This window comes from Drosophila innubila, assembly GCF_004354385.1.
Source record: "Drosophila innubila isolate TH190305 chromosome 2L unlocalized genomic scaffold, UK_Dinn_1.0 4_B_2L, whole genome shotgun sequence".
Taxonomy (NCBI): Eukaryota; Metazoa; Arthropoda; class Insecta; order Diptera; family Drosophilidae; genus Drosophila; species Drosophila innubila.
Genome location: NW_022995372.1, coordinates 24340687 through 24361154, shown reverse-complemented (window position 1 = coordinate 24361154; position 20468 = coordinate 24340687). Strand labels below are relative to the sequence as shown.

The window sequence follows — 20468 nt, the reverse complement described above, 5'->3', positions numbered from 1 at the left end:
CGATACCTTCTACACATTTTCTGAGCTCATTTTTGAATTCAGAGGCCGAAATTCATCTTTGCAAAAATTATTTTACTTAATTTTGTTCATTATCTTAGATGTTCTTTATTTTCAGTGTATCAAATTTTCTTTCTTTAATATTTAAGCAAACAAATATTACTTCAACTTTACGACACTCGCAGCACTAAATTGATAAGAAATCGACAAAATGTGCAACATATTTTTTTAATTGAAGGAAAATTTCAGTTATCTTTAGATAAAAAAAACGTTTATTTTCTGTCGACTTACAATTAATTTAGTTTCTTTAAAATATCAAATAATGACTAAGGTGTTTTATACAAAGACTACAACATATGTGTTACATATATGTAAATGCCCATTACTATTGATTTTCTCATCCATTTTAATATATTTCTGTATTATTTCTTCTATATTTGTTTCGCCTCCTGATCAAAAATCATATATAGTATGTATATTAAACTACTCCTTAGCGACATCTCTGAGTCAGTTGTCAGGATGATATGTTGTCAGGTTGATAGGTTGTCTGCCGCTTCACTGACCTGTGTGTGGCAACATAATGTGACAGGTTGACATTGGTAACGTTGTGGTATGCTGCACTGAGACACAGCCTTCAACCGATTGCCCACTGAGGTCAGGTGAACGATGGGAGAAAGGTCCTTAAAGGTCATTACAGGAAGAGAAACATATTTAAGATGCATTTAAACCGGACAATCAACTGAATTCAAATTCAAACTGCGCATATTTAATTCATTTAACGCTTTGCCGCTGCTCCATTAATAAAGTTCCAATTATTTCAACATGCTTTAATTTTTTTTCATACTTAGTCTGTTTTCACTTCCTGGTCTTCATATTCTCTTTCCATTTCATAGATTATTCTTTTCATTACAACTTTCGATTTGATTTGGTCAATAAAAAGTTTGCAACGAAATAATAAAGTTTACCAGGAGGTTTCACAAAGTTTCTTTTTGGCCAGCTGATGCAAATGGAGAAAATTTGATTAGTGCCAATGGAAGAGTCCATGGGCAATAAGCAGATAGATTGTAGCAACGACATCGCAGATAAGCATGACAGGGAATCCATATTTGAAAAACTCCATGAAAGTGATTTTATAGCCATGTTGATTGGCAATTCCAGCTGCCACCACATTGGATGATGCGGCAATTAAAGTTCCATTGCCGCCAAAGCAGACACCCATCGAAATGGCCCAAATCATTGGCAACAGTGGCAGATGCATATCATCACTGCTGTTCAGCTTGATGGCCAGCTTGAGCATCATTGTCACAATGGGAATATTATCAACAAACGCGGAGAATATCGCACTGATCCAGAGTACCAACATAATCGAGATGATCACACGATGCTTCTCATCCACGCTGATGATTATCGAAGCTGTTATATCACCGACGTAATCGATGAGGCCCATTTCCGAGACAGCTTCGATCAGGACAAAGAGGCCGGCAAAGAAGAGCAATGTGGACCATTCCACGTGATCCAGCACTGCATCCATATCCGGTTTATTGGCCAAGATTAAAAGCAGCATGGCCGCCAGCATGGCTGCCCAAGCCAACGAAAGGCCCTTCATAAAGGGGAATGAGTTCATTACGAACAGCAGAATGGCAAATGACAAGGCGATGCAGCATTTGATCAGCAGAGGCTTGTTCTTGATCTTATACTTGGTCTCCATTTCGGCCAGAGTTTCGATGAAATTGGTGGCGGGCTGCAGGCCAAAGGTTCTCGCATCCTGTTTCCGTCTATAACGTTCCTTGAGCTCCTCGATCCGATTTAATATGTCACGACGCAGTTGCTCCTCGCTGGCCGTAGGTGCATTGAATTTGGCCGCCGTCTTCATGAGATTCCTGATGGACTCTCTCATCTGGTCCTCGCTGCCCGCATACATTTTATGTCGTAGCATCAAGAATAGATAAATCCAAGCAGCAATAATGCTGAATACCACGGCCGGCAGCATGTGAATGACAAAGATGGGGAAGTTAATCCCTTCGGCAACCACATGCGAGTTCGTTGCGATTATCACATTAGGGGGATCCCCAACGGGCGTCAGTGCACCGCCGATGTTCGAGAAGATCGCCACACAGATGAGAACCGTCGTCGTCCTCAGACCCATACACTCGGTCAATCGAATGATGACGGGCACCATTAACATGATGATTGTTACATTATCCAGAAATGCGGAGAGTGTCACGGTCAGCATGCAAAGGAGGAAGATGAGGATCCAGGGTTGTCCCTTCGACAGGTGATAGGCGAACACGGACAGGTAATCAAAGACACCCGTCTCGGCGAGCACGGCCACCATTATCATCATGCCAAAGAGCAACATTAGCGTGTCCATATCAATCCATGATATGACTTTCTCCAGCGACGGTCGTTCCCCCAACATGCAGAGAACACCAATGCTAGTTGTCGCTGTCAGCAGGGAGGCAAATGTTCGATCCGCTATATCGAAGATGATCAGTATGTACAGGAAGCAGAGTAAAAGAAGCGCATAGATTACACCTTGATTCACATTGAGAGGATTTGGATTTACCAACACAGAGAAAGCAGTTGCCTTATTGCCAAAATTCACAAAGGATACGGCTAGGGGAATATCGGATGAACTCTTTGGTTTTATGTCCCTATCTAGTGGATAATTGATATCTGATAACATCATCGATGATTTGGCATTGTGGCCATCCAAATTAATGTTGCTGGACACCGTGACTATCTTATACTTATCGGAATCATCAAGATAGACCTTCCAGTCTTTGGATGACCAAAGCGTTTGATTCGTATCGCTATCAAATTTAACCGCACTAACAACGACATACGATTGATTATCCCCAGCCATTGTAGGTCGATTTGTGGCATCTTCATCGATCTTTCCCTTAAGCAGAACATTGATAATTTCACCCGTCGGATTCGTCGAGAGTTTCAATGTTATTGGTTTATTTGGCTCCAGTGATGCTACCATCTCATGATCCTCATACGGTGCAGTAATAATCATAAATACAGTAAAATATAACCATATCGCTAGAAATATAGTAATCTTGACAATAACCAAAATTCGATGGAGACGTGCACGACGTTTTCGTTGTTCTTCAGTTAAATTCTCATTCTCTGCGTGCGTGAAGAATGATCGGCGTGCCTGGGAAGCATGGGCTGCATGTGAGGCCATATGAAGACGAATCTATCGAGGAGAACCAACATTTCAATAAATCACACCTAATCATCGACGATACATAGTACACATATGGCAACCTTACCTATCAGGCCATAGATTTCAAGTTCGTAATCTTCTTCTTTTTACACTAATGTAATATATGTATCCTTCCGAGTCTTGTGTCTTCCAATTTGCTTTATAACAACATTAAATAACAACAATTTTAAATTAATCAAAATAAACATTGGCATAAAAAGTCATTACTTGAGTTTATGTCAACATTTTAAAACCACAGCTAGACAATAAAGGAGGCGTTTTCTACCACATTAAGTGCTCTTTAGCCCCGAATGGAGAGGGACAAAACTTTTCACCGGCGGAAAGTTTTTTATGAAATAGTTGTCAAACTCTTCTGCTTTTTACTGCACCGTTTTTTATACCCTGTACCCATTAAAAATGGCCAAATGTATGTAACAGGCAGAAGGATCATTGAATTCATCAGGAGCAACAGACAAATCGATTTAGCGATGTCCACCTGTCTGTCTGTCCGTCCGTCCGTCCGTCCGACTGCTTGAACGCGTCGATCTCTGAGACTATGAGAGCTAGAGACTTCAAACTTGGTATGTAGGCTCCTAGATACCAGACGCAGATCATGTTTGTTTTTGTTTTTAGATCGGACTTTTATATCATATAACTGCCATTGGAGCGATAAGTCGAAAATGCAGTTTTAATATGAAAAACTTCTTGGTTTTTTGAGATATTTCAATCAATCTGGCACAATATAAATCTGTGCTGGTATTATACATCCTGACAAAATTTGGTTCAAATCGGACTACTATATCAAATAGCTCCCATAGGAGCGATAGGTCGAAAATGCAGTTTTAGTATGAAAAACTTCTTGATTTTTTGAGATATTTCAACCAATCTGACACAATAATATCTGGGCTGGTATTATACATCCTGACAAAATTTGGTTCAAATCGGTCCACTATATTATATAGCTGCCATAGAGACGCGCGGTCAAAATTCAACTTTTCGTATAAAAAAGTTTTTGTTCTTTTAAGATATTTTAAACAAACTAATAGAATATGCATTTAGTTGGTGGCCAAATTTGGTTCAGATCGGTACCCTATATCAAATAGCTGCCATAGGAACAAACGGTCGAAAATCAACTTTTAGTACAGAGTACCTGGGCACAGGGTATTATTATGTATTATATACATAAGTTAATTACATGCAAGTCGGCCAAGTTTATAATTGAATCAGCATGCGATAAGGACGCGAGTTCGGAACTCGTGCAACATGACTTATGCATGTGGCATGTGAAACCACCAGGCACGTATTTCATCATCATTTGCTTTTGGCCCGAGTACACACACACACACACTCATACACACATGCATAGAGGAATGGCAACTGCTGCTGCTTCGTTATGAATTACATTTCAATATGCTTCAACGTGTTCATCATTTATTAAATGCTGCTGCAATCCAGGGGAATGGCAACAAAGTGAGCAGCATTCGGAACAGGTCCTAGGAGAATTCCTTGTATGTTTCGGTCGAGCTAGTGGAGCTGCTCCTCCCTCTGCCGCAGCACAAGGATGTTGAAGTGCTGTTGAGAGCGCAGCAGAACGGCGATTGCAATTTCCGTTTGTCACATTTGTCTAAATGGAAATTTATGCAGCTGCCTCGCTTTTGATTCCCAACATTTCACCTGACCCCTTCCTCACCCCCTTACTTGCCCAAAGCAACTGTCCGGCCGGAGTGTCTGCATGTCTGCCATTTACTGCTTTATTCACGCTTGGCTGCCTAATGAAAGAGTCATTACACTCATTCACTCGTTCACTCTTTCATTCGTTATTCATTCGTTGTTCGTTGATTCATTCATGAGAACACGCGCGTGTCTTTTGTTTTTGCCATTGCGCTTACTTAATTAATTGATTTTCATTGAGGATAACGCAAACCTAGGAAGCATTAATCATACGCCCTGTTAGTCCAACAACAAACACCAATCACAATTTACCACTTTACCGTGTTCAAATATGAAGGAAGTATATATCTTTATTTGCTTTCCTTTTAACAGCTGTTAACAAATTTTCGAAAGTTTTTATAAAAGCTTTTTGCAATTTTATTAATTTTGCTTTTATTGACGCTTCAGTTGCACGCAAGTACACTGATAAAAAAAATGTTCTAAAATCAAGATTTTGGTCTCAAAACTAAGAAATTTGGTCTTATAAACTCGTCGAGAATATAAAATTCTTAAAATAAAAAAAAACACATCTTGTTTTTAAGAACATTTCAAATAAAGAATAAATGTTCTTAAAATTAAAAAATATTTAAATGATTTTAAAATTTATAATTTTAATTTTGATTACTTCTACATTTTAAATTAGTATTAGTATAAGTAATATTGTCTTAAGATTTTCTTATTTTAAGAACAAAATATTCAAGATGAATGTTCTTGATTTCTTGAAAGTTGGTCTTTTTTTTCAGTGTTTGTAAATAGTAATCCTTGAATCCCATGGAAGAGAAGATGAACTACCGGAACTATGTAGACTCTTTCATTTAATTAATTGTCAAAAAAAATTAATATATACATATCCTTAAATGAGCAATGGTCTTTTAATTCTTTTGGATATATATAAGCCAGCAGAAGAACGGATAGATAGATGGATAGGGCTGATGTTTCTTATTTAATTATGCAGCAATAAATTTAGTATATATGCTTTTAATAATTTTCAGTAATGCAATTTAAAGGGAAGTAAAACGTCGGTGCGCCGTAATTACAAAGCTTAATGCATTGCTTTGCAACAGCCAAAACTTTTTTAATTAATGTGTAAGCACAAATGAAGTTGCATCAATAACTTAGTCCTTACAATAAATTAAACAAATTTCATTAAATTTACTATGCAAATTATACTAAACATGGCCACAAAGGGACTCTACATATTAAATGCGCCTGATTTATGAGCAAAGAAATAACGTACAATCTAAATGTGATTTTATACAATATGTATGCATGTGCTATATATACAGATTATATAATGTCACGACGAAGCAGCTTATTAAACATTCCAAGTGCAGCTGCCAACTCGGATTAGTATGAATCAATTAAAGCAGCTTTTTGGCCATGGCTTTGCCTCTGACATTTGCAGCTTAGTGGTTTCCCGATACTGGCTAAAAACGTCAGTTAGTGACATTTTGGACAGTTTTATTGTTGGCCATTTATCGCCAACTTACTGTATTTCACGAAGCCACAACCGACGCCTGAATTTCTCTGATAACAATAAACATTAAATTATAGCTAAAGCTGTAGCTGAACCATTAAATTAATTACTCCGAAAGTATAGATAACATTTCACGTTGCAAACTAACGCATTTTAAATTTGCTTGCTATACTTTTATGTATTTTAAATTTAAGTTTGGTTTTAATAGATGATCTTGTTTAGTTAGGCAATTGGAAGGAGCACTTTTCTGTCTGTTAACCAAAAAAGATATGAGGGAGTATCTCCTCACAGTTGTTCCATAAAAATAACAGTGAAGCCCATACAATCCAATTGCATTTAAGCTAATTTGTTAAAAAAAAAAACTTTGAAAGCTTTATTTGCATTATTTTGTTCTGAGTTCCAAATTAAGAATTTTTATTAAATTTTTGTATTTTCATCACAAAATTATTTGTAAGGAAAATAAGCAGTCCCTGCTTTATTATAAGCGAAATTCAACTTCGAAGTAAACGAAATAAATTTTGAGAATGCACATAATCTTAATGCAAATCAGTTTTCCACATTAAGCGCATGCTTTAATGTTTATTCAGTTTTCATATATACTATATGTACTACGTATAACCAGAGCTTACAGTGTTTGATCCTCATATTAAAACTATCTGAAAAAACTGTTATTTTTATTTCGTATTTTGACGTGAGAAAAACACTTCTAGAGCAGTTGCTCCCTGTTTTTCCGAAGCTCTGCTAATAACATTGACATGTATACAAATAATCAAGTTGTATGTATGAGTCTTGCATGGCATTGCACAGTGTTTCAAAAGATTAATCAAGCGTAAAGAAAATAATAACTCTCAGACTCATATTAATTTATTGCCAATTTGTTTCAACCATTCCCTTATTTTTTTCCAAAATCAAAATTGTAATTATAATTCAGCTTAATTTTAATTTTCATTAGAAATAAGCAAGGTTCGGTTCGGGTCTTTAAGCAGCCTGAACCGGATCATGAACCGAACACTTGAAATTATTTACTTTGCGAACCCGAGCCTAAACCGAACAACTTTCCAAAATAAAAGGTTCGGTTCGAAATAAAATAATAACATAAATTTTATGGTTTTCTAATATTACGCAACGGGTTGAGACTTCGGTTTAAAATAAGTCATATTTAAAACTTCAAATAAATTTAAATTAACATCAAAATTTGATTTCTATAAAAAAAAAAATATATATATATATATAATAAGTTTAAAATGTTGAGAAAAATATATAAAAATAAAAATATTTTTTGTATGAAATTGAACCAAGGTTCGAACCCAAACCTTGGGTTCAGGGGGTATATAAACCAATTCGCGAACCGAAAAAATAAAATTTTTTTGGAGGTTTGTAGCCTTGGAAATAAGTACATATCTATAATTCTGTTCTATAATTGAAAATTTAATTTATTTTGATATTTTAATGAAATATAATTGACGCTAAAGATGTAAATAAATGTAAGGTACACGAGTACATTACGCACATTTGTAATGTTAAATGCATGAATATGTACATCAATTGTAAATGCAGAGAGCGATCTCATTATGCGGCGATCAGATTGAGAGGGGGGTCTATTGAACAACCGCTCGACCAGCGTAACCTGTGTTGAACCCCGATCTGAACTGAAGTGATCTCAGCTTTTTATCGGCCTGAACGCGAAAAGCCAACATGCAGCTCTGCAAGAAGTGAGACGGGGAGTGGAGAAGCAGATCAAGTTATATAACTGCCAATGTGAGGCTAATTATAAACATTTCTTACCATTGTGAAGCAGAACGTAATCATGAAGACAAAAAACGAGCTAATGAGGAGGGCGCCACGGCAATGTTGTGTCAAATCGATCAAGAGTCCCATCTTTTTATCAACCTGCCCCGGCATTATAACGGTGTACTCGATGTTTTCTTTGAATCGCTTAAACTCTGAACCAGATGTGGTGTTGCTTACACTATGAGGACGTTGCATCTTTGGAGTTGTTGATCTTGATGTCGTTGATTCTATCTGACGCCGCCGACGGCCATGACCAGAGGGCTCATATAAATCCACACAGAAATCAGGTGTACAGTCGGCCATGTCTATGCAGGCCTTGATCTGGGAGTGTATCCAAAGTGTGGCCTTCTCCTTCATCGAGCTCAGCAGAAATGCCTCAAAGTCCAGGAATACTTCGTTGGGTCTGTCGCGATATTTGGCCGGTTGATGTGGTATTATGGTGGCTAACTCTCGATTACGACATCCGTGATGCACCAGAGACACTGCACCATGAGCATGTGGATTCTCTATAGTAAGATACAATTTCTTAAGTATATTAAATTTATATAATAAAACAACAAACTACCTGGATCTGGTGATACGGTAACCTCCATTAACTTTACATATTTCCAGACCGATTGGCTAATACGCGCCCTCAGTTGGAGCTTGGTTCCCAAAGGCACCGCCTGATCCACGGTCTGTTCACTGGCAACGGATGAGGGAGGATCGTTTGATGAACTAACTGGATTGTTGGTACCGCTGACGCGTGCTATTGGTGGCGCCTCCTTATAAAGTGCCACTTCGTATTCCAATCTATTCGGCGTCTCCTCAACGACTCCGGATACACGAGCTCCATGGGGACTGTCAAATAAAGCGTATTTTTAATATATTCCAATGATTAAAGTTTTTCTCAAACTCACAATGATCCAGCGAATCCAGCTGCTTTATTCTCAATGATAGTTGGCTCCGGTGGCTTGCACATAATGATTAGCTCCTGATCCGACTGCATTACAACGCCAGGAAATTGAGGAAACCAAATACGGACATGAACAAAGCCCTATATTCCAGACATGGATTATACACATAGTAAAGTTAATATTGCCGTTGAACTACTTACATTCCGCTTAAGAACGCCACATCGTGTGAAATCGTTTATTCTCAGACTATATGTGCGCTCATCCACATCGCTGTTGTCTCTTGATATAATACAGTGGGGATTTGTATCTTTGACACCATTTCGATCATCAGCAAATATGGGAACGCCCTTAAATCCAACTGGTCTCTTCAGCGTTGCCGTTATAAGGTCTTCAATATCTGAACCAACAGTGGAAAACGTACACTGAACATCGGCAACTGTCCAAAAATTTATAGGTCAGAATCTTAACTTTTAATATTACACTTTTTTTACACTTACCTTCATAATCTTGAGCATAGCAATAAACTGGAAAAACCTTGCAAAAAATTTTGTAATTTTTAAGATTAAACAATTAGGGAACCAAGTTATATTGAAATACTGAATGTCAAGTAACAAGTAACAAAGAGTATACGAATATCTTTGTTTTTTAAAAAATTTGTGTATGATTTTGCGTATTACAATAACCGATGTACTTACGAACAATAAATAAACTTTAAAATAAATATAGTTCTTCATATTCTAACACAATATTCTCATGTAATTTTTAAAAATTTAAATACAATTTTTGCTAATTAGCCTTTTTGTTCATGCACGTTTTACGAAAGCGGGACACTCTTTAATATTCGAATCGCGCTTGAAATCACATCCAATCGGGTTGAAAGAAAATTGCAGAATGAAACTGCAGTTGGCAGTTGGGACGATGCAATTACCTTGATCTTGGCTGCGTGAATTCTAGTGCAATACACATACAAAATATAGGTAGATAGATAGCATATGTGTAAGCCAACACACATAAGCCAAAACGTTTGTATTTGCAGCAGCAATAAACGTAATACGTTTGTTTACCTGTAGATTTGAAATCAGTCTATCAATATACAGTAGTGGCCAAGCAATTGGCACACCATATATGTACAAATAAGAATGATGATAACAACCAAAATTGCAATTGATTTTATAGAGACAAATAGTATATATAATTCATACAAATGTCGTTCAATTAATAAAATTATTGTAACTAGCAAATATATTTTCTGAAAGCTTTTGCTCGTGACCTTTTTACCATATTTCGCACACTTAATAAAAGTAGGTCAGTCTATAAAACCAAGGGAATCAGTAAAGCATCAGAAGAATCTATTACCTACTCTTTAAAGGAGAAATAACTGCTTTTCCTGAAAAGCGTTTAAATTTGTTTTTGCGGCCACTTTTGCATAGTTTAAGAAAATATTTTAATAGCTAGATTTGGCTTAAAAAAATATATATATATATCTTCAATAGCCAGAGCTCCAAATTTCAGATTTTGAACTTTGAAAATAGCCAGAACTAGGCTATAAAATAGCTAAATGGCCCAAAACACACAATAATAAAATGGAACAATCCATTGAAAGATTCAGTTCAGTAGCTCAATTTTTGATAAACGAACTAATCTTTGTTATCAATGGTCAACTTATTTTGCCGATATTTATCGCCCATCACTGATAAAAATTAGAATTTAAAAACGCAAAAAGCTCAAAACAAAAATGATAAATTTGATGAAAATAAAAGTTTGAAATTAGACAAAATTTAGGTTAACATTTTAATGAAAATTTGAAGTTCGTCAGCCCTCGGAAGAGAAATATCGAGAAAATTCAAACAAAAATTATCCAAAAGTTTAAAAAACTCTAGCCAAAATAAAAAAAAATTAAAAAAAGGAACAAAAGTGCAGAATACCTTTTTTTCGAAAATGTACTTATTTTTTTATGTATAAAAAATTAAACCAGATCTAAAATTTTTAATGGAGTGGCAGCACTCGGCTTAAGGACGCTAAGCCGAAAAACAACGGCACTTTTCGTTCACTAAACGAACTGTCTTTGAACTAAATGACGTACAATCAGTTACTTAGTTCGTTCTTTCAGTTTAGTGATTAGTTCAATAGAACTTAGTCTGAACGATTCGATACAACTCTACCCATCACATACGTATTGTATTTTCTATTTTTGCTTATGAAATAACTCAAATTATTTGAACAAAGCAGTATTTGGAGAAATTTAGTTGTTCAAGCAATGATTTGTAGTGCCTAGGGAGAAAAAACATCTCGGCCTCATAAAACAGCTGTTTTGCGGAAAATTGCGATTCAGTTTGATAACAAACAGTAAACACCAGTCAGTTGGATATCATGCTGAAGAACGCCGGCAGTGTATTATTTCGAAACCTTTCCGTAAGTTTACTATAGGAGCTGCTCCTTCTAAATTGAATGAATAATAATAATATTATATTAGGCAAAATGCGGCACTCACACACCATCGGTGAGGGGCATCAATTTAATCCCCATGGTTGTCGAGCAAACGGGACGAGGAGAACGCGCCTATGATATATTTTCGCGTCTTCTCAAAGAGCGCATCATATGCCTGATGGGCAACATTACAGATGATATCAGCTCTACGGTGGTTGCCCAACTGCTGTTCCTTCAGTCGGAGAATGTCAACAAACCCATTCATTTGTACATCAATTCGCCCGGTGGCGTGGTAACCGCTGGTCTCGCCATCTATGATACGATGCAGTATGTGAAGCCGCCGATTGCAACGTGGTGCGTTGGTCAGGCATGCTCAATGGGCTCCCTTCTATTGGCAGCAGGGGCACCTGGAATGCGTTACTCCCTGCCAAATGCACGGATCATGATACATCAACCTTCTGGAGGCGCTCAAGTAAGTTGCAAATGCAGTACTATCACAATTATGCACTTATCTCTTAAATCTTTGCAGGGTCAAGCAACAGACATACTTATACATGCGGAGGAGATCATCAAAATAAAACGTCAACTGACGTCAATATATGTTAAGCATGCGAAAAGTCCATATGATGAGATGTGCTCACGTATGGAGCGTGACCACTTTATGACCCCGGAAGAGGCAAAGACCCTGGGCATCATTGATCATGTGCTTGAACATCCCCCAGAGACAGTTTCAGACAGCGGACCAACATCCGATGATAGCCAGCCGATAGGCAAGATGAGGTCCGATGATGATCATCCCGAAAAAGAGAAGAAAAGATCGAAACAGAGAAGTTAAATTTGCAGCATTCGACAATTTGTAGAATTCCGATTTCTGGCTTTAAAATTGTAAAACGTATAAAATAGGTTAAATTCATAAATAGTTCAATTAATTCAAAATTTCAAGATTCGGTTTTTATGAAAAACTTTTATTTAAATGCTATTCATTTCATACTACGCAATACAATCAATAAAACGTCTGTAAATATACACGCACAAATGTATTTCCATTGTGCATCAAAGTGTAGGGATAATGTTCAACAGTCTTGAGACGATGTCGGCGTATATGTAGATTTCCATTTTTGGTGAAATGCTTGTGATAAGCAAAGTAGTCGTAATAAAAACAGCAATTTTGTTTTTGATTAGTTACAAAACTAATGGCTGTATCAGAAAGTAGATACATGTTATTTTTATGTTTTTTCTTTGTTGTGTTCACACATTCTTATTACATTATTATCAATAAAATTATAATTCATAGAACAGCGCTGATTTAAAACACACACATTTAAGTCTGGTCCATGGCAATAATGTCTGAATTGCCGGTAATGGAATCCTTCTGGACATATTCATAAATTTTACACAGTTCCGGAGTTTCCTTGATGGACTTTAAAAAGTCTACTAACTGCTGATTTTTATCTACAAAAAAAAATATACTTATTACTTGAGTATATGTAAGTTTTTGTGAATATACTCACTTGCTTTGGGTATTTGCGAGAGCGCAGAAACGGCTCGCAGAGCGGAACGCTTAAGTTCATCTTGTTTCTCGTACTCCTGTTTAACCGAATTGGCCTTTACCTTGTGTGTGCATGTATCGCGTAATTGTTGAACAAACTGATCCAATCCTATAACAATAAATTGTCAGAAATGCACACTAAAGGATAATCAAATGTATGTGCATACTTAGCAAAACTTTATCGGGACATAGTACGGCCAATCGTGCTGTCATTAGGTAAGTCAGCATTTTGATGTCATAATGATCACATAGGCCAGCCTGCACATGATCCATGAATTGCATAACGTCCACACGTTCCAGTCCCTGTTCAAGCAGTGTATACATGCATTCGAAAGCCGCTTTTCGTATATCGAGACCATCATCGACCGTGTGCTTAAATGGTCCCATTTCCACCTCACGTATAAGCTCGCTTTTCACTTTTGTCTCTGAATATAGCCAGGGCAAAAGCGTTGGCAGCAAGTCACGTACCAAACTTGGCTTATTGTGTACAGCCGAATTAAATGCAACGAGAGCGACACGACGTACTTGTGGCTCTGGATCGCGCAGTGCGAATAGAAACTCTCCAATGCTTTGCTTGAGCAGCAAATCAATTGGTTGCGGTTGATCAGAGATTGTAAACTTCACCGAGGACACAACAACGGTGCGCATGGTAGCGCTCTCCGAGCGCAGCGCTTGCTGTAATTGTGGTAACAATTCCTCGGGATTGACGAGTACTAGTTTTCCCAGACATTCGGCAACTACGTTGCGTGATCCTTCCTCCGAGCACTCGCAGTGCTTGAAGAGTTGCGTCCATATCGATGGCACTGATGGCAACAATTGGGCCAGACCATTTGGTGTGACCGACAGAGATGATATGACCTCCTTCAATGAGTGCAGCAACAGATACTGACGCTTCGGCTGTGCTTCGATTTCCTTTAGAATGAGCGGCAAATAGGTCTGCAGACTTCCCACAGATACGGCACCAAGAGCATGTGAAGCAGCTGCCTTAACATCCTCCGAGGTGGCGCCAAAGCATTCAATAATTGTCTGGGGTAGCACCTGAATAGAGCTAAGGTCAAAGTGCCTGCCTATTTCGCCAATTGTCAGCAGGCAGAAGATTATCTGCGTATCCTTGTTGTCGCGCTTCTGTAGCTCGGCCATTAGTTGAGTGGCCAGGGGAGTCGCCACCTGTGGGCATTGTTGGGTTAAAGCCGCAATGCACTTGGCCGACGAATGATATGCCTGCTTATGCAGCTGCACTTGCTCGCTTGGATTCTTGCCCGCAGGATCGTTGCCAGTTAAAACTGGCTCCATTAGCTTGGACACCAGAGAATGATAGTCCAATCCTGGTAGCTGCGCCTGCACCAAAGCCTGGAATAGCTCCAAAGTGCATTGCAATGCGCTGCCCTGAAATATACATTTATTTATTACAAGATTCAATATTTGACTGATGCATTTTAAACCAGTTTAAACCAATATTCTGTGAGTATGATTGTGATATCTCAAGAAACGAAAGAGATTGTTTTGATTCGTGCAAGGATATAACCAGGGATTAAAACCGTTATCGAAACCGTAACATTTAACAGGTTTTACCCGATTGAAATTGGTAACCGTAACCGTTAGGTTTTCCTAACCGAAAGAAAACATTTTAAATATTCAAAAACCAAAAATAGGAAAATATTCAAACCAAAGTACCCGATTAGTAACCGGTTCATGTATACCGGTTAGTTTCGGTTCAGTCATGCATTAAATTCAATTATGTTTTTAAGAGGTTATCATCGATTTTCGAATTAATTTAGATTTTAAATTTGAATATTGATCTTATTAAACAGATGGTTTTTTACATAAAAGAATTTTTGCTTAAATATAAACGATCCTATAGCATTTCTACCATTTATTTCTGTTTTTTTGTGAACCGAAATCATACCGGTATTTTAAAGCCGAAAGAAAGATTTTAAATAACCGAAAACCAAAATACAAACCCAAGTTAAACCAATATTCGATTCGGTTTGATACCCTAGATATAATTTCAACTGGGGATTTATTTTCTTGTCTTGATGACTCACCTGCAACAACGGCGAGCGAACCAATAATAAAACAGATGGCAAAAATTTCTCGTGTATGCCAACCAATGCCTGAGGCTGTCGTCGAGCTGTTGTACTTAATAGAGTTAATGAGTATTGGGCTACATGTAAATCGGAATCGGAAATGAGTCCAGGAATTTCCACAATAGCTGACTGTAACACATTGGGTTCAAAGTTCGAGGAATAGTTGATCACAATCTTGTTGATGAGGTCCAGAGAGTGCAGCTTCAATGCCCGATGATTTTTGCGCAAGAATGTGCCCAAAGTGGGCAGCACCTCATGGAGAATGGGCGACAGATCAATACGCAATGGGGATGCTGCAATCATAGTGAGTGCCTTGACGCTGCTGAGGCGAGTTACTTCGTTTTTCAAGCGTTCCATGAAGATGGGCAGACAAACGGCCAATTCGTTCTTGAGCAGATCACCCATATTAGCAATAATTTGGCCCATACAGGCAATGGCGCGTTCCTTAACCTCCTGATCGACATCAGTCACCTTCAGTTTTTGCAAGGTGCACGAATAAACTTGGCCAACAAATGGCGTTACATCGAAATCGGATTTGACAGCAATTACGCCCAATGGACGCACAACTTTCACGAGCTGCTGCAGCACCAAAAGTGCCTCTGTGGCAATCTTATAGAATGGATCAAACACCGATGTCACAACCAGCGGCACCAGCAACGGAATATGAGGATGGAAAACTTGCGGTTGATGGCCCTGCAGCAATGAGCAAAGGAAGCCCAGTGATTCAATCTTCATATTACTTGTCGAGCTCTTATCGTTCAACGAATAGCTTATGCCGGGCACAATGCTCTCCAGATGTGGTCCCAGTGCGCCTGGTAGAGAATTCAACAGCTCGCGCAGCAAGAGGAAACAATCCTGGCGTGTTTTCATCGACTTCTCACGCATCAATGGTTGTATAGATTTAATTATTTGCGGCAGTTGCTCAATTAGCAATAGAGTCGGTCCCGATACTTGATCCATGGAGTCGGGATCATGAGCCATATCATCAGCTGGACGTGTGTTCCTCAGCAGTGCAACATATGCATGAAATATATCAGATTTAACATTCTCCTCACGCTCCTTGAAACGAGCAATCAATGCTGGACTCAGCGTGCGATAGAATTCCTCAATTAACTCTTGACGTGTGGCAATTAGAACCTCCAGACATTTGGCAGCAGCACGCCTGACTTTCCAGCTCATATCATCATCATCGCTATATTCCTCGCTGTCCACATACTCATCCTCCTCGGTGTCCATAGCAATTCCTGTGTCGCCGTCATCGGCCTCGTAGTTGTAGTTGGGATCGTATGTCACATATTTGAGGCATAGCTCGAGTATCTAATAAAAAAACAATACAATTTCATTAAAAACCACAAACTAAAAATATAATCAAATAAATATAAATGAACGGTCATTGACCAGTTCAATTATATTGAGGTTAATTATAGTTTATAAATAGATTAAACGAGGACAAATGAAAAAGAGAAAGTCTTTTGTTGAGAATGTCATCTGATGGTATATATATTACCATGGGAATGTGTGGATTTATAGCGTCCGGGCAACGCAAAACAAATGCCTCACAAGCCTGCAGACAGAATTCACGTAGCTCATCATCATCCCGCTGGCTATATTGCTTCAGCAGCAACATGGAGCGATCGATATGGTTACAGAGACGATGTCCAGCCTGACGACTACATAAAAGAAGTCATTTTAATAGTGTCGAGTAAAGTTGGTCGATTGCTTACCAAATGGAAGCCAGGCATTGAATGTAGGTGCGAATTGCGCCAGGATTCTGTGGATTTTCGAGTCCTTCGAGCAGGTGATCAACGACCCCATTATAGGCATTGCTATTCGCTTGGATCAGCAGCACGGATAATGCAACAATCGTGCGTTTCCGTACAGCCTGACGAGGCGACGCCAGCTGCGGCATAAGTGCCTTCAATATGGTGCTATGAAATGGCACCAAGAATTCGCCGAAACGTGACAGCAAATCCGACAATATGTCCAGCGACTCCAATTTAACGGAAACATCTTCCTGCAAAAAGGTAAATTACATGTTAATACGGGTGTTCATCGGGTATATGGGTAATGAGTGTGGTTAGGTCGCACCTTTTCAATGGCAATACTCAATTTACCAGTAATGCGCTGACAGACGTTCGGTGCAAGCGAATTCGAGGATTGTGGCAGCTCGGCAATTACGGTCTTGAGGCCAATGCTGGAGATATCGCGCAATTGCTCCACATTCGACATCATGTTGCCACATAGCGAGTCCACAATTGTCTCCACTTGATTCTCTTTGACCTTATTGACCAGCGGGCCCAGACACTTGACAGCCAAATTCTGCACTTCACCGTTCTTGTCCTCAAGCAGTTTAAGCACCATGCGTACCACCTTCTTCTCCGACTCGTCATCCAGTATAATACTGTCTTTTTGCAATTCAGTCATTAGATCGTTTGTTGCCATGAATCGAAAATCTTTGTCCGTAGACGTCATCTATGGATAAACAAAAAATTAAAATACAAATGAATCCTTCTTTCTTACCTTTGCAGTTTCTTAGTTCATTTTCTATACATACTTTTTCCAGCAAATTTGCAATTTGGTGATATTGATGCGACGCCATGATCCTATCCTATGTATGGGTGAGCGGTATGTATTGAAATATATGAAATTTTGTACGCGATTGCCGATTTGATGATTTTGTGACCGCCTCACAAATTCCTTTTGTCTTAGACAATGAAAATTCTATTCAATTTTTTTTTCCGGCACAAAAAATTCTTTCTTGCGTGTTGTTGAAACTGGAACTAGGGATGGGCTTCGATATGGTGACATCGATATTATATCGATATTGATTGACGTTATTTGAAGCAGGACACGATATATGATATTCAATGCAATAACATTTCGAAGCTTACTACACGTTGCAATTTACGGAAGTGTGTTAATTGGCGATATTTTAACAGGAAAGCATTCTATTTTGTATGCCAATATCGCCACTTTCTTTGATATCGCATCCCTAACTGGAACTGGAAAATGCTTAATTAAGCTATGTGGCAGCCTTGCTTCCCAAAAAAAACGGTGTGGTAACCTTTTTAGATAAGACGAAAGGTGGCGCCACAGTTTGGCTTGCGATAAATTAATCGGTTGTGCTGACAGTTTATTCAAAATTACTATAAAATTAACAAGTTTTAGTTGAAATGCAGTAAATTTATATAAATCAAGAATATGCAAAGTTTTATTTAAATCATGGCTGTATTGAATCCAGTTGAATATCAAAAATTGTATATTTGCATATAAAACATTTCAAATTATTTCCTAGCTAAAAAGCCTTTGCGAAATAATAATCATAAGTTGAATTACCCAGCTGGATTCATTACAACAATTTTTTAAAGCGTAACCTCGATAAACTCGACATTATCAGACAATACTGCTGCCGATTTATCCGTTTCTTCTAGTACACCAACAACAAAAGCCTTTTGTGATCCATTTGTAACTTTCTCGAATTCATCGCAAAATTGTTCAGCTGCCTCCGGGGATAGACAAATGAGAAGTCCACCAGATGTCTCTACAGCTCTGCCAGCAGTTAATTTAGTATTTTGACCAACCAATTTGCCAATCTTGAGTACATTTTTAATAATGGGCAATTTATGAATTTTGAACAATAGCTGCTGCTTCTGAAATTCGGCCAGGTTCTTGGCGTGACCCAACAAACCAAAACCGGTTACATCCGTTGCAGCGTGTGCTTCATATTTGTGCATTAGAAGAGCGGCTAAAATGTATTAAATACTATTTAAAAATGCAATTGATATATCAAGATTTATATTCTCACCATTTCGGTTTAGATATGTCATTGATTTAATGGCAATTAGAAATGTTTGCTCTATATCATCATCAGTTAATTCTGATAAAATAGATTGATATTTCTCATTCTTTTCCTTTTGCCAAATGTATGAACTTGTTGCCAACTGTGTTCCAAGTGGTTTTGTTAGCACTAAGACATCACCAGCTCGTCCATTCGATGGTCTACAAAAATTCAAAATTTGTAAATAAATTTACATTTTTAAAATCCATTAACTTACAATATGATATCTTGTTTTCGACAAACGGATGTGGCGATGCCTCCAATAATGCACCAGGGATTGACGATAACATTCTTGATCGTAACATTGCCATAGCATCCGCTGTTTTTCGACGCCCGTTGGAAGCCTTTCATTATTAATGGTACCACTATATCTCGCTGCTTTTCCGTTAGATTCAAAGGTGCACTTATTAGCATTTCCAGTTTATCAATATCAGTAACTCCCACAGCGTACACATCACTCAATACATTTGCCAGAGCTATGCGTCCCATTGTCTCTGGATCATCAACGAGTGGATAAAAGAAGTCAACAGTCTGTACTAATGAATATTCCTTGTGCCGAGAGAGAGGTATAACCGCGCAGTCCATTCCAGATCCTGCAAATGAAAATATATAATATTAAAAAAATATACGGTAAGTAATTGTGTTGATAAAAAAAATAAAATAAAATATTATATATTTTTAATCTTTTTTTTATCGCCTTAGAATAATAAAATTGATATGATTAATTGATTTGAACTATTAAAAAACTAACAATAATTTGACTACATTCGCTGAAATACTTTCACCTTCTTAATATTCTTCCTAGAATGTATAAACGTTAAAAAAAAATGTAATCGAAAATCACTTGTTCATATAGTTAATGAATTTATTGCGAGATCAAACAAAAACTAACCGTACTACATAAATCGGTTACTAATCGGTTATTTCGGTTTCGGTACAATACAAAGTTTTTGTTACGGATAGGGCTTCAGTTACGGTTAACAATATTAATCGGTTAATACCGGTTAAATTTTTCGGTTCATATTACGGTTGTAATCCCTGGTCAAAATAATTACTTAACCAACTGTATTTGTGTGCCTCGGTGATAAGCAACAGGTTAGGCGCATGTCATATATTTTGTGATAATTTAAGCACTGATTAGGTAAAAATACTCTACAACTTAAGTTAAACTCGCATAAAATTATATTAATGAAATAAATAACAACGTAGGCCAATAACTTACCAATATAGTCGTCATTGTTTTTAGGTGTATTACTAACAATTTCTGTTCCCCTGAGATACTGTAGAAGCTTCTCTTCGGGGACTTTGCAGCCTCACCCTCGCAGGGTGGAGAACATAGTTAGTCGAAAGTCGGCCTCCAGGCCATGCTCTTCAGGTTGGAACATATTTAAATTATACTTTACTAAAGTAAAAATAGTACCGACAATATTTCCTCTAGTCTTCAACTAAAAAATATGTTTTCAGTAGCGACGTATTAAACCG

General features: G+C 37.8%; 5 protein-coding genes and 2 long non-coding RNA genes across 7 annotated transcripts; 2 read left to right on the top strand and 5 right to left on the bottom strand.

Moving 5' to 3' along the window:
- Positions 1 to 1018: 1018 nt before the first annotated feature.
- Positions 1019 to 2863, bottom strand: LOC117781251 (P protein-like). The gene has a single exon (XM_034618003.1). It carries the CDS (start codon positions 2861 to 2863, stop codon positions 1019 to 1021), a length of 1845 nt encoding a protein of 614 aa, XP_034473894.1.
- A 100-nt stretch (positions 2864 to 2963) lies between these two features.
- Positions 2964 to 3470, bottom strand: LOC117781436. The gene is made up of 2 exons (XR_004617164.1): positions 3279 to 3470; positions 2964 to 3202 (listed from the first exon to the last, which is right to left on the bottom strand). It is a non-coding gene; the product is annotated as an uncharacterized LOC117781436 (long non-coding RNA).
- A 4335-nt stretch (positions 3471 to 7805) lies between these two features.
- LOC117781456 lies at positions 7806 to 9866 on the bottom strand. Its single transcript, XM_034618219.1, has 7 exons — positions 9781 to 9866; positions 9583 to 9619; positions 9286 to 9521; positions 9089 to 9225; positions 8755 to 9029; positions 8184 to 8695; positions 7806 to 8101 (listed from the first exon to the last, which is right to left on the bottom strand). Exons 1-7 carry the CDS (start codon positions 9817 to 9819, stop codon positions 7997 to 7999), a joined length of 1341 nt encoding a protein of 446 aa, XP_034474110.1. The 5' UTR covers positions 9820 to 9866; the 3' UTR covers positions 7806 to 7996.
- A 1410-nt stretch (positions 9867 to 11276) lies between these two features.
- On the top strand, positions 11277 to 12536 carry LOC117782103 (ATP-dependent Clp protease proteolytic subunit). The gene is made up of 3 exons (XM_034619056.1): positions 11277 to 11497; positions 11559 to 11984; positions 12042 to 12536. The coding sequence occupies exons 1-3, from the start codon at positions 11456 to 11458 to the stop codon at positions 12345 to 12347; spliced, it is 774 nt and encodes a 257-aa protein (XP_034474947.1). The 5' UTR covers positions 11277 to 11455; the 3' UTR covers positions 12348 to 12536.
- Positions 12537 to 12678: 142 nt separating this feature from the next.
- Positions 12679 to 17938, bottom strand: LOC117782100 (cullin-associated NEDD8-dissociated protein 1). The gene is made up of 8 exons (XM_034619052.1): positions 17703 to 17938; positions 17237 to 17620; positions 16873 to 17162; positions 16656 to 16818; positions 15107 to 16465; positions 13229 to 14447; positions 13024 to 13170; positions 12679 to 12964 (listed from the first exon to the last, which is right to left on the bottom strand). Exons 1-8 carry the CDS (start codon positions 17745 to 17747, stop codon positions 12834 to 12836), a joined length of 3738 nt encoding a protein of 1245 aa, XP_034474943.1. The 5' UTR covers positions 17748 to 17938; the 3' UTR covers positions 12679 to 12833.
- Positions 17727 to 18190, top strand: LOC117782104. The gene is made up of 2 exons (XR_004617228.1): positions 17727 to 17773; positions 17933 to 18190. It is a non-coding gene; the product is annotated as an uncharacterized LOC117782104 (long non-coding RNA).
- Positions 18191 to 18254: 64 nt separating this feature from the next.
- LOC117782102 (selenide, water dikinase 2) lies at positions 18255 to 20457 on the bottom strand. The gene is made up of 4 exons (XM_034619055.1): positions 20209 to 20457; positions 19204 to 19579; positions 18954 to 19147; positions 18255 to 18893 (listed from the first exon to the last, which is right to left on the bottom strand). Exons 1-4 carry the CDS (start codon positions 20369 to 20371, stop codon positions 18511 to 18513), a joined length of 1116 nt encoding a protein of 371 aa, XP_034474946.1. The 5' UTR covers positions 20372 to 20457; the 3' UTR covers positions 18255 to 18510.
- Between the last annotated feature and the right edge of the window lie 11 nt (positions 20458 to 20468).